The sequence below is a fragment of the Rhinolophus sinicus genome, linkage group LG01, assembly GCF_036562045.2.
Source record: "Rhinolophus sinicus isolate RSC01 linkage group LG01, ASM3656204v1, whole genome shotgun sequence".
Taxonomy (NCBI): Eukaryota; Metazoa; Chordata; class Mammalia; order Chiroptera; family Rhinolophidae; genus Rhinolophus; species Rhinolophus sinicus.
The window spans coordinates 141121149-141134547 of NC_133751.1; the positions used below are offsets into that span (position 1 = coordinate 141121149).

The 13399-nt window shown below is 40.0% G+C and overlaps 1 protein-coding gene across 31 annotated transcripts in view; it reads right to left on the reverse strand.

The window, feature by feature from the left end:
• NEB (nebulin) overlaps positions 1-13399 on the reverse strand; it is a 182740-nt gene that overhangs the window by 134673 nt on the left and 34668 nt on the right. For all 31 annotated transcript variants that reach the window (XM_074336297.1, XM_019737446.2, XM_074336259.1 and 28 more), the window contains exons 23-32: positions 13021-13119; positions 12117-12221; positions 11921-12028; positions 10116-10427; positions 9799-10005; positions 7649-7753; positions 6830-6937; positions 4742-5053; positions 3585-3791; positions 1321-1425 (exon numbers count right to left, since the gene is read on the reverse strand). In XM_074336297.1, coding sequence (XP_074192398.1) covers positions 1321-1425; positions 3585-3791; positions 4742-5053; positions 6830-6937; positions 7649-7753; positions 9799-10005; positions 10116-10427; positions 11921-12028; positions 12117-12221; positions 13021-13119 — 1668 coding nt within the window. The remainder of the gene's footprint in view (positions 1-1320; positions 1426-3584; positions 3792-4741; positions 5054-6829; positions 6938-7648; positions 7754-9798; positions 10006-10115; positions 10428-11920; positions 12029-12116; positions 12222-13020; positions 13120-13399) is intronic.

Sequence of the window (13399 nt, forward strand, 5' to 3'; positions counted from 1 at the left end):
TGTATGTTTGCATAACAAAGAATCTGAAAGGTAATGCTAAGCTTTGAATGTGGGATAACAGATTTTAATTATTTTCATAATTTTCTATATTTCCAACTCTTCTATAACAAGCATGTGACATTTTTATTTTCTTGTATTTTTTTATAATAAAGAATTTTAAACTTACAGAAAGGTATGGATACTAAAATAAATAATTCAGCTGCAGTATCACCCAGTGTTAATCATCATTTGCTTAAATATTACTTATAAAAGCGGGGGGAAATTTTAAATAAACCAAAAGCATAGAAATGAATACTAAAAAAGTGTTTATGTGGAGATAAAAATAGAGCCTAAAATATTAGGAAGAATGACTAAGCCATCTTTTAAGAAATGAACAATTTTATCCAGGTTTGATTATGTTTTTAAATTAGAATTTACCTACTTTTTCTTTAAAAAAAGCAAAAGAAGACAATTCATAATAGTTAATTTAAATATCACCACCAATTACATACGTAGATTACTCGAGAGAGGCTACGGTAGTTACATACGAAAAAGAGTTTCTAAAGAAACTTACAGTAAACTTTTTTAGAAATTTTAATAAATAACCGAAACAAAATTAAATAACACTTATCCTTACTACAGACTATGCACTACTGTGTTTTCCCAATCTTGTGTATCCCAGGTTGTTCCACTTTTAAAAAAATGGAACATAATCTATTAGATTGATTTTATAACCCACTAATCAGTCATAGTCCCCAGTTTGGAAAAGTCTGCATTAAGCAAAATTTTCTGGTAGCCTCTCGTCTCATAGTCTAATGATATGAGTCCACTCTGAAGACTGTTGGTTGGCTCCTGTACACGGAGTGCAAGGAGAGACTGAAGAAAGAGGCAGGCCACTCCAGATTGGTAGGTGCAGGTTTAATAACGAAGAGAACTTACATATGAGGCTTGTTTTAGGTGGCCTCATAGATCTCTGAACCTGCCTGACAGAATCTTAAAAGTTTACAGAGAGGCCTTAACGTGGTTCAGCTATGTATACCATCCAGGTGGTCTCAACAACACATTGCTTTCTGAAGGCTAAGCCCTTGCAAATGGCTCCCACTGTGGGAACAGTGGGCAGAACATACATTCCAAGGAGAGGCAAGGGGGTAAGGAACCTACAACCGCCCACATCCAGCTCTCAGGCTAACTGGCGCTCACATCTCTGTGACCTCTAACAGAGACTCAAAGGGGCCACACTCAGCTTATTCCCCTTAAAATTTTCAGTGCTACAGTTACCCAGAACTGGAAAGCAGCGGTCCACATTAGCAATATGAGACTGGTATCAGGACAAATACTCACATCACTCATGTTGAGGGCGTTGACCTTGGCTTGAATAAACTGAGGCAATTCGGGGTCTATAGTGTACTTGTGCTTCAGTTTCTCTCCCTCCACCTTGTAGTTCAACTAAAAACAAAGGCGACAGCATGCAAATGTCATTCACTAACAATGTAAGTTTCATCAAACATACACTCCTTTGAAAAGGAAGGCTATTTGTGCTTCTCCATACACAGGCCTCCCCCAGGGATATTGCGGGCTAGGTTCCAGACCACTGTGATAAAGTGAATATTGCAGGAAAGCGAGTCACATGAATATGTTGGTTTGCGAGTGCACATAAAAGTTATGTTTATACTATACTATAGACTATTAAGTGTGCAATAGCATTATGTCTAAAAAAAAGTTCATAACTTAATTTAAAAATACTTTTTTGCTAAAAAACGCTACCCATCGTCTGAGCCTGCAGGGAGATGGAATCTTACTCCTGTGAATTTGCAAAAAAGGAACATCTGAGAAGCACAAAAAAGTGGAACACAATAGAAGGAGGTGTGCTGTGCAAGGCACATACCTAAGCTGTCACACAGAGAGGGAGTTTGTAGACACATGCATTTACTCATTTCATCAGTATTTATTGGACAGCACTATGGGCCAGGTAGGGTGGTAGGTTCTGTGTGGAAAGGGTTGAAAAAGGCAGGCCCATCTTTTTGGAATTTACAAACCAAAAGAGGAGAGAGAGAATAAACAAATAAACTATAAGACAGAGCTAGAATTTGTGATGTGTTGTAAATAAAATGACTTAAGGAAAGAAACAAGGGTGGTCAGCAAAGGCTTTCTAAGGACGGAACATTGAAGAAAAAGGAAGGGTCCAGGCAGGAAAAGAGCATTCTGGGCCCTGAGTCTGGAAAGGGTACAGCCAGCCTGAGGGACCGAAGCCAGCCCATGTCACAGGCCTGGAGTGTGCTGGGGAGGCCAGAGGATTAGACAGGATGGGGGGGCAGGGCCACAGAGCTGAGGGCCTTGTCAGCCAAGTGAACCAGTTTAGATTTCATTTTCAGTTCAAGGAGAAGTTAGCAATTGGTTTTCAGTACATGAGGGATGTGATTTAATTTATGTTTTAAGATGGTTTCTCTGGTCATCAAGTGTGCACCCAGGCAGGCAGTCTAGATAATAGGCTGTGGCAGTTGTCCATGTGAGACAGATGGAAGATGGAACTAGGATCGGTCGCCGCTGAAAGACAGAGAGTTGCTCCAACAGGATGGCTGGGAGAGATTTAAGAGGCTGACTCAGCAGCTGTTTTGGATGTGGGGTTCAAACAGAGAGGCCTCAGCAGTGACAGCAGGTTTCTGGCTTGAGTGACTAGCTAGAAGTTGATGGCATTTAGTGAGGCGGGGCAAACTTAATTAGTGAGTGTATAGTTTTCCTAGCTAACTGGAAAACACAGTGAGAAGTGACACTTCGGTCAGTACAAAAGAAATCGGAAGGATCTACACCATTTATTACCACTAAAGTAGAATTAATCTTGAAAACCTGTGGTAATGTGGGAAAAAGGACTGGCCTGGGAAATAAAATCCACAAATAATCCTCAAATCTGAGCCCAGCACAGCATTCCCCACCTCCCAATATCTGGGGCTAAAATCACAAAGTCTTCCCTTCTTTGCTTTTTACTTACCTCTTTCTGATGAAGGTACTTTAACAGAACTCTGAGTTGCCAAATGAGGTGATGCAGAGAGCACTGTAATTAGCCTCTGACTAAGAATTAGGGTCCAGATAGACCTGGGCTCAGAAATGAGACTCCAGATGGCTCTGAAAGTAAGCTTTATCTCCTCTCCAAAGACCTCCCTCTAGATCGCCTCTCAGAACACTGAGATATTAAGCAAGTGTATTAGAACATTATCATGCCTCTGCCTGTGTAGCGAAGTAGAAATGTTGCAACTCAGAGCAATAAATAGCTTGGTCTGCAATTCAGACAGTCATGGATAATAATAGTAATCATTTCATTTCATACCTATATATATATATATATATAACGGGTAGGGGTCTGCTTATGAATAGCACAGACTCTGCTTTTGGAAAATAAAGCAAATTTGGAACATTCTCCTTCTCCCTACCCTGTTCTTCCTATGTTCATGTGACAAGTTGCCTCAAAAGTAAAACCTTTGACTATACCTCTGAAAGCAGTTGATTGGGTAACATAGATGCAGAGTCACGTGTTGAATTAAGAAGGATGATTGAGTGGCTCTGACACGGGGTTATTCACGAGCAAACCTTTCTGAAGGGAAACTACTTACATCACTTAGCTGCTTTGTGTTCTGCTGAGCCAAAACCATGCCCATGGAATCAGGCACACTTGTGAACTTGATGGTATCTGGGTGCTGTCGATACTTCCTCTCACTTAATGCATCACCTGCTTTCTTGGCCTTCTCAACCTCCAGAGAACCAATAGGGATCCATCCAATGCCTTTCAAGAAGTTGTTATACTCATCTTTATACACATTCTGTAAAAAAGAAATCGCATATGAGGAGATATCCTAGAGAATAGACTAGACATGTTTCTGAAATCTGCCATTCTATCCAGGGGAGATGAATAGCAACCTTTTCAGCATGCTCCTGTCTGTAAGGGAGCTTTTGGCTACGTCTGTCACAGAGCTGCTAATGCAGAATTTAGTAACAAGAAAAAGTCGTTCTGTTGTTAGAGTGCATTATACAACACAGAAGATATCAAAGCCACATATTTCCACGGTATTGCTACAAAATATTGCGTCTCTTTTGACAATGAATTGGGCTTTCCTTTTGATTTCACTGAAAGCTCCACAACTTTGAATTTCACCCATACTGTCCACCTCGGCTGGTCCTGACCTCAGGTGAGGTGAGACATTCTCATTGAGCAACAAGAAACGGACATCACTTCTTCCCTTTATAGAGGAGGAGTCTCATAGAAGTCTGGCTCCTGCAGAGGGAAAGGCCCTGACTATTAAACGCCCTCCCCGTGCAGCTCTCCATGGATCATGCCGCAATCACAGAGCCTTCCTGGTTCATTTTAGACGACTCATTACATGCATGAGAGTGTGACCTTAAGTTTAAAAAAGTCAAAAATAACTTTCCTGAATTCAGAAAGAATAGAGAAGGCTCCTATTTTGCCTTATACACATTGAAGCAACCATTTCCTCTCATTGGGAATGAAGGTGGCTTATATGCTTAGTGGAATGTGGTTTTATCTTTGACCCAGAAGTTAATAAAGACAATGCCAATGATTACAATAGGAGCACAGGAAATGGGCCAAAACACAGCTTATCTACCAGGCCTTTGTTAGTCTTGCAATAATGATTGTTTCTTTTAAAGTACATTTTTCAAACACCTTACTGTATGTGAAGTCTACTAAAATGGAAAGAAATGATCAACCCTTGAGTACCAGCATCTCTGGGTCAGTTCTGTTGCACATACTCACATCACTCTGAATTTGATTGGCATTCTTGGTGTGTTGGACACTCATGGCGTCAGGCAGGTATGTGTAGTGATGTGTCGGTTGTTTGTAGTTGATGCTGGTGGCAACATCCTGGGCCATCCTTGCAGCTGTGATGCTAACCATGTCCCTAGGGGTATGGTAGCTGGTTTTGGTCTTCTCATAGTTTTTCTTGTATTCACGATCAGACTGCAGCTTTGCCACATTCATGTAGTGGACCAGCTTGGGATCATCCTGGAGGCTTCTGAAGCCCACATGCTTTCCCTTGGACTTTTCATAAGATTCCTTGTATTTATACTGTGGAGGCAGAATTTGGTTAGCAAGGTCCTCGTCATTGGTAATATTAGGTGCAGCAATTACATTCAAACACAGAAGTACTCAGAACTTTGCGGCTTTCTGGAAGATGGTACAAGAAATGCAAACCATATCCCCTCACACACACCCCAGAAAGTTCAGAGACAGAGCATTTATTTCCATCACTGCTATGTTACAGACGGGTGTCATGATAAACTCAGGACCAGTTTCTTTTCTTTGCTATTAACCCAATAGATGATTTACATGTAGGACTTTATTTAAAGCCAACTAAATTTTCACACTTAATATAAACATGACACATTCCAAATATAAGACCAATCAATATCTCTTGGTTTTCCAGGGAGGTGAATTTTCCAAGCCCATTATGTTATTTCACATCATGGCATCTTAGAAATTATTGAGAAAACCTTCCATTATCTAATCTATTGTGATTAGCCTAGTGGTATGCACGCAACAGGTACAGAAGAAACCCTACGGAACTCTACACGTGAGACATTTACACTCACCTCTTCTTGGGGTAGGGGGTGGAAAATATTACTGTGTTTGTTGCCTCAGGTAGACCTAATAGAGTTAAAACAAAACCCCCCTTCTTTTTAGGTGGTGTCAATTTAGATGCTGCATAGGCAGTAGCTAGGTCTTCACCCACCCATTTCTCAGCTGCTGCTCTCCACGCTCACTGCTGAAGCAGCGGCAGATGAATTAAGGATCTATGGTAAGGTACGGTAAGGACAGGAACCGCTGCGAACTTTCCCAATCAGTAAAAACCTAACCAGAAAAGCTCTGCTGTCCAGGATCTTACTGCTGGAATCAGCAGTTGCGTGTAGATTGACCTATATTGTCTATAATTGGTCCAAACCTCAATTTTTACATAAAAGAATTGAAGTCCACCCAAATTCTACAGACACTCTGTTCCTGCCGTTTAAGCACTGATTTAACAACAAGAGTTAGCAAGCAAACAAATTATCACGTAATCTCTAGGCATGTTAGAAAAAGCTCTGTGTAAGTGCTGAAAAAAAAAAGATAATGTCATACGTTAGACTTTCACTTTCTCCTTAAACTAGAAATATATTTCATAGTGAGGTGCAAAACTTTGAAGAACACGTTTTCAGCACCAGCTGTAGAATTCTTCTTACACCCCTATCTCCCATGTGGTCTACTCAAACCAAGATTGTAGCCCCTGAAACAGTGTGTAACAAACAGTGTGTGACAGTGCAGTCTGCAGAGCATGCGTGCTTTTTGAAGATTTGGCTTTCCAATGATGGAAAGAAGAAGACGTGTATACGTTTCCTGTTATAGATGAAATGGGCATCAATTCATATAAATCAAAATTACATTCTAGAACAGCAGGCTGTGGCCCGTGTGGCATGCAAAATCTGTGCATTGTGTATAACATCTCTTCAATCTTCTTCATACGACTATAATGTCAGCAGACACCTGAATTTCACATGTTAGTGTCAGTCAGGGTGTTCTCCCTGGAAATAAGTGTGGGCTGTCAGGAAAAGTGTCACTGAGGGTCACAATCAAGGGAGAGAGCCGCTGTCAGATTTATGACAGCTCTACCAAGTGGGGTCAACAGAAAAGAATCAATCACACAACGTTGAGAAAGTGACAGGTTCCCAAAACACTATTTTGTGGAGAATTTGAATGTCATCAATTCAAACATATTGTTTTCAATGTGGTATCATTTAAACAAACACACATTTGGTTCCCTTTTCTTAAAAGGCAGTCACCCGGATTTCACCTAAAATGTTTACTCACGTCACTGGCAATGTTCCTTGACGCTTTGGCTGCAGTGATGGGAATAGCATCAGCCAGCACGTTGTTGCCTTTGGCTATTAAGTCGTGCCAGTCCCGTTTGTAACAGACCTGGGGCAGGAAAATAAAAAGGATGTCAGCATGCTGAGGACTCATCAGCTCAAGTGATTCCTCAGCTGCTGGGATTGTTTTGTTCCTTTCCAGACAGAAGCTCAAAGCATCTCCTATAGGACATACTGTTTCAGGACGTCACGGTAGCTGCCTGTCACACTTTGTATAGCATGAAATTATTGGACTCTACACTAATTATTCACCCACATCTGGCTTGGGCACATATTGAAGAGGGATATTGAGAAACCGGAGTGAAACCAGAGGAGCCGAATACAGGTGCTAGAAACCATGGTGTGTGAGGCCCGCTTAGAGAAAATGAACTTGTTCAGTTTTATGAAAAGAAGGTCAAGGGAAGACCTGGTAGTTAGCCTTAGAAATTTTAGGGTTGTTGTAAAAAATGGGGGAGGGGGTTCATATATCTTGTTTTTCTGGAGGATAATCTCCTCCATGTGCAAAAACAAGAAAACTAAGTAGAAGTTGTAGAGAACTAGACGTTGAGCTCTACATAAGGAAGAATGCTAGACCCCTTAGAGTTGTCCTAAACTTGAAAAGGCCAACTCAGGCAGTACAGAACCATCATCATGGGATATGCTCCCGTGGGGGCTATGTGGAAATTGACCTAAATAACTGTCAAGGCTTCATCATACTCTTAACATCCTATTATTTTATCATCAGGTCTGGATTTCACACCCCATCAAAGACGCTACTTACATCACTTATATTGTAAGCGTTGCACTTGGCCTGGAGAAACTGAGGAAGATCAGGACTTAGAGTATATTTATGTTTCACATCTTCTCCTTTAGCTTTGTATAATATCTGCAACATATAGTCACAAAAATAAAGTGCATTAAGGATAGCACAAAAAGGAAAATACATTAACTGCATGCTTAAAGGAGTTATTCCTAGCACAATCCTCCACTATTTCTATTGTTAAAAAGTATCAAAACCATTTTCCTGTTTTTAAGAAACTCAAGTATCTTGCTGTCTTTCAGAAGACCCAACAATTCTGTGTATTAACATAAAAAAAAATCCTTAAGAAAATAGAAATCTTTGCCAGAGACAAATGAAAAATATGTTCACTAACATGAATAACAGAATTCACCAAAGCCAAAAAGTTCATTGTTTGCTAGTGGAGTTAATAGTTCTTAAAGTGTTTTATTTTCTTTTGAATTTTTATTCTTAGAGAGAAAATGGTAGCTAGAATGAGTCTTTCACTTCTGCTAAAAACTTTCCAGTTATAATTGTATCAGTAAAAGCATTAATAATTTCCTTATACTATGAAGGTGCTTATACATAAATCCAGTATACTCAAAAGGTTTACTGTTTCATATGTACCCTGTTTTGTCATTTAAAGATGCCTGAGAAATATAAGTGTATGATGTAGAAATCGTATTGTATTCTCTTGTTAATGGAAAAGAAGGAAATTGCTTAAATTCTAAAACTCAAACACAACTGGAGTCACAAGTAGATTTTCAATCTCTTGATCGTCATTTATCATATATACCCCCATTTCCCAGCATGTCTATGTAGAACACCATATGAAAACTGGTGTGCATGTATCACAAGTGAAGTCTGAAATGGCTGATAGCTAAATGAATAACCAAATACTAAATAATTCCTTCTAGGAATCCAAGAGCTTAGAAACCATACCTAAGCATTCACAGAATCTCATTAATTGTACCTTCTAAACATCTCCTTTCCCGTTGCTATTGCCTTAGTTCAAGTCCAAATAAGCCTTCTGTTGGATAACTGTAACAGCTTTCTAATTCATCTCCTTGCCTCCAGTCTCTCCTCTCTCCAATATAGCCTCTGCACTTTTTGCAGTTATCTTTTAAAACACAGACCTGATAATGCACCTCTACAGGTTAAAAATATTCAATACCTCCCGTTACCTAACCTATAATGTCCAGACTTATAAATTAGCATACAAGACTCACAGTGATCGGGCTACAGTCCTGAACCCTTCACTGTCCTTCCATTCATTGCTTCCTGACTGTCATTATGTTTTTCCTTTTGTCAGAAATGTGTCCTTCCCTTACTTGCCGGGAAAGCTCTGATAGGGAGTCACTCTCTTCCCTGGTACTTAGCACATGCCTCTCCTGGAGCATTCATTGCTCCAAATGGCAACGCTGTTTCTATCTATGCCTTTGTCTTACACTGTTGTCCTATAACCTTGCTATATCCTATCTCCCACTAATCCTCATCTATTTAATCTTTATACCAACAGCACATAATACAGTGCCTGGCACAAGGAAGGTGTTCAAAAACATTCACTCAATGAATGAATGAATGAATGAATGCTTTTGATGTCCCTTTAACTGTCCTATACATCAAATTTTCCTTTATCTGACTTTACCCAGACCATGTACATTGCTCATGGACAGGCAGGCAAACAATATACTAATCTCCACCAAGATATACGGTTTTTGAAAAGTCTATAATAATTGTATATGATGATTGAGGGATAAAATTACATACTATAGAATTGAATATGATGAATTTGCCACAATAAAATGTCTGAGATTTAAGCTTAAATTGTGTGTGTGTGTGTGTGTGTGTGTGTGTGTGTGTAGTACTAGAGTAGAATTTTGTGCACCATGTCAAATTTTCCAATAACATGGTATTTTAAGGCAATTAAAAAGGAAGAGTTTTTCAAAAGGAAGGTAAAAACACAGACAGAAAAAAAAGAAACTATTAGTGTCTGAACTAAAAATAATTATACTTATCAATTTTAAATTAAATAAATAAAATAATTTCAAAAGGAAAAGATGTTGGCATAGAAGAATAACAAAATTTGAGCTGATATTTATTTTATTAAAACCACCCCCCATCCTTTATACCCTCTGTTTTGTTGTACTCACATCGCTGGCTTGCTGTGTGTTCTGCAATGCCTGAACCATCACTGGCGAGTCCACGATGCTGGTAAATTTGAGAGTGTCCGGATGTTGCCTGTACTTCTTTTCACTCAGGGCATCACCTGCCTTCTTCACTTTTTCTACATCCAGACTCCCAATAGGTACCCAGCCGATACCTTTCATCCAGTTGTTGAAGTCTTCTTTGTAGACATTCTACAGCAAAGGGAAAGAAAGAGGGGTGAGCGCCTAAGACAAGGGATTCTCTCATACAGGCTCCAACCTTAGAGGGGGAGGGACTGCCTTGTGGACTAAATGTCACTTACATTGCTCTGTATGTGCATCATGTTTTTAGACAACTCCAGGTCCATGGCGTCAGGCAGGTAGGTGTAATGATGCAGCAAATTCTTATAGTTGGTGTTGCTGACAATATCCTGAGCTTTCTTAGCTGCCACAACGTTGACCATATCATGGGGCGTGTTGTATTTTGTCTTTGTCTTCTCATAGTCCTTTTTATACTCCCGGTCCGATTGTATCTTGGCGACATTCATGTAATGAACCAGTTTAGGATCATCTTGGAGACTTTGGAAGCCAACCATTTTCCCTTTGGCTTTTTCATAATCTTTTTTGTACTGAACCTATTGGAAATAGAGGTGGGCATATTTTTAAATGTAGTAATGAAGATTTTACTGAACAATGAGACCATGACCTGAAGCAATGGAGCTTCCCAGAAATGACTTCAATAAACAAATAATTAGATGTTTGCTTGTATATATTTTGAAATGTAGCCAGGTAAAATTAAAATGTTATTTCAAGGGCATTTGATTGTGTGTAGCTGCTTCTGCCACTCGAGAGAGGTGGGGGTGGGGACATAAGCATAATTCATATCAGTGACAAAGTGAAATAAGTTCCTTCCCACTTAGATACTGGTAAAGACAAATGAAAAGATAAATATTTCACAATTCTTACCAATTACATTGTGTTGTTAAAGAAGATCCCAAATAGCTGGCTATCTGATTAGTAGTAGAATTGTAGTAGCAGCAGTAATAGTAGCAGCAGAATTTTAAGGACTCTTTGCATATTCAAAGGGAGACCCTGAGCCAGTAGTGTACAAACACTAACTGGTTCTGAAAAATAAAATGAGGAGAATGGAGCTCCCTTGGGGGAAACTGAGAAGCAGAGATGTGAGGAAAGGTTTGTGTGTTTGTGGGGGTTGGGTGGCTGAAGGAGAGCACCCACAGAGAAAGGGGATCAGTGAGAAATTCTGGATGGCAGGGCCTTAAAGACACAGGCATTATTGATTCAATTGTCGCGTATTTACATTGGTGCACTGTCCACTTCGTTGCAAATACTCAGTAAAGTTGTGCTTGGGACTTGGGCGGAAATCCAAAGGAAGGGGCTGTGTTCCATCCCTGGATCATGCAGAGTGGAAAGGGAAGTGAATCCAGGGGAGGAGAGCCCAGGTGAGCCAGAGCAACACCATCACGTACAAACCAGGAGACAGGGAATGGAAAAACGAAAACGTCAGAACACCCGCAGCAATCACAGGGAGGGTACCCCACTTCCTATAGGACAACAGGTAAAGACTTGAGTCAATTATCCTCAATTCTCAAAGAGCAAAGTGACTTCAGTTCACAGCTGGGTTTAGGTAAGATAGCAAAAGAAACAAAGTGCCTAACTTTAATGGAACCTAGTGACTGACTCTTAGGGGCTATGAAACTTGAGGCCAATTCATTCATCTGTAGAAGCATTGAAGGAAAAAGAGAGAAGTAAGGAAAGGGGGAATTCATGTAAATTAAGCAAGTTTTGAGATAACATTTTACCATCAGGAGGCTATTACGACTTAAATAGTAAGTAACTTATTTTTTCCATAGAAGGGACCATGTGAATTTGTGCAGAAATATAGATGAGAATTTTAAATCAGGGTGCTTGATTAGAACTGATCAGTAAAGGTTATACGAATCCTGACCCCCGAGCAATTCAGATCTGTTCAGGGAACTTTCCTTCCTGAATAGTTTTCAACCAGACTTGCTTCCGTCCGGGGACAGTAGATATGGTAACAATTGGGGTAACAAGCTCACCCCACCCCATTTTCTAGTCACATAGATGACCGACCGCCAGCTGGACTTACATCACTTGCCGCGTGCCTGGCAGCTTTGGCAGCTTTGATGGGAATCGCATCGGTTCTCAGGTCATATCCCTTTTTGCTCAAATCCTTCAAATCTGCTTTGTACATATTCTGAAAGAATAAATGTCCCTTAAATGTAATTCAGTCCTCACTTAGAAAAGGCTTCTCATGCACTCAGCGGCTGAGACCGTGTGCTCACCTCACTGATATTATAAGCATTGACCTTAGCCTGGATGAACTGGGGCAGGTCAGCCGGCAGGCTGTACTTGTGGATCATTTTTTCTCCCTTGGCTTTGTAGGCAATCTGAAAGAAAAAAAATATGTATGTATAAATGAACAACAAAGTAGGAAAAAGGGTTTCATGGCACAGGAAAAGAATTTCAGAGTGGATCACATTGCTTTTCAGAGCAGGAGCTTTTCATGAAAGACTCTCTGTGCTGTCCCCATATTCGCCTGCAAATATCTGCAGGCATTCCAGGTCTCAGGTGCCATCGCACAGGGTCCTATCTTTGTGCTGGGTCAGCCTTGACAAAGGTTCCTTGGTATGTATGCACTAGGAAGCTCTGGACCTAGGTAGGGGCACCGGGAGGGAATTAGTCCAGGAAGGTGACCCGATGAGAATGTTACCCTGCAGACACTTTCCTGGGCATAGGAAGGGCTAGTAAGGTGGGAATTACACCAACCATCTGTGTTATACTTTGTGGGCTACTAAAGGGACTGAGGGGTAGATTTCACTGTATACGATTTTTGGCTTAGTTCTGACTTAAAGTATAAATACAGATGATGTAATGCTATGTTCATTTTCATGCTCTTTCCTAGAAATAGGCTTGTAATGCTTCTTATCATCAAGAGAAGCTCCTCTTACCTTCTTCTTGGAAAGCAATGTCAAAATCCTGAAAGAACAGTCAGGACACTATACATCACCCTCTAAAGATACTACTAGGTGTGCTTTATCAATGAAAAGCTGGGGGAATTACACAGTTGCTCGTGTAACCGAGTCTCCTTTGATTGCATAATAACTACAGGTAATCAGTACATTTGCAACGCAAACAAATTTTGTACTAGTTCACATTTGTTAAAACACTGGTAGGATTAACACTTACATCACTCCTCTGGGCCTGGTTAATTTTAGACTGTACTATAATTGGAGCATCTTCAATTGCGGTAAACTTGAGAGTGTCTGGATGTTGGCGATATTTTTTCTGTTTGGAGAATTTAAAAAAAAAAAGAAAAACAATAATATTACTGAATTCACTGAAGGCTAATACATAAAAATCCTTGAAAATTATTTTGGCGAGACATGCGTTTTCCTGATTTAAAATGTAAAAACAGTAGATTTTTGGCTCGCTTGTTGGGGGGGGGGGATGAATTCAATACAAAAGCCAGTGTTTAAAAAATCTGCTTAACCTTGGAATTTTGAGGGGCACTACTGACCAACACATCTTTCAGGAACCAGACTTTACTCTTCTAATTTCTTACTTA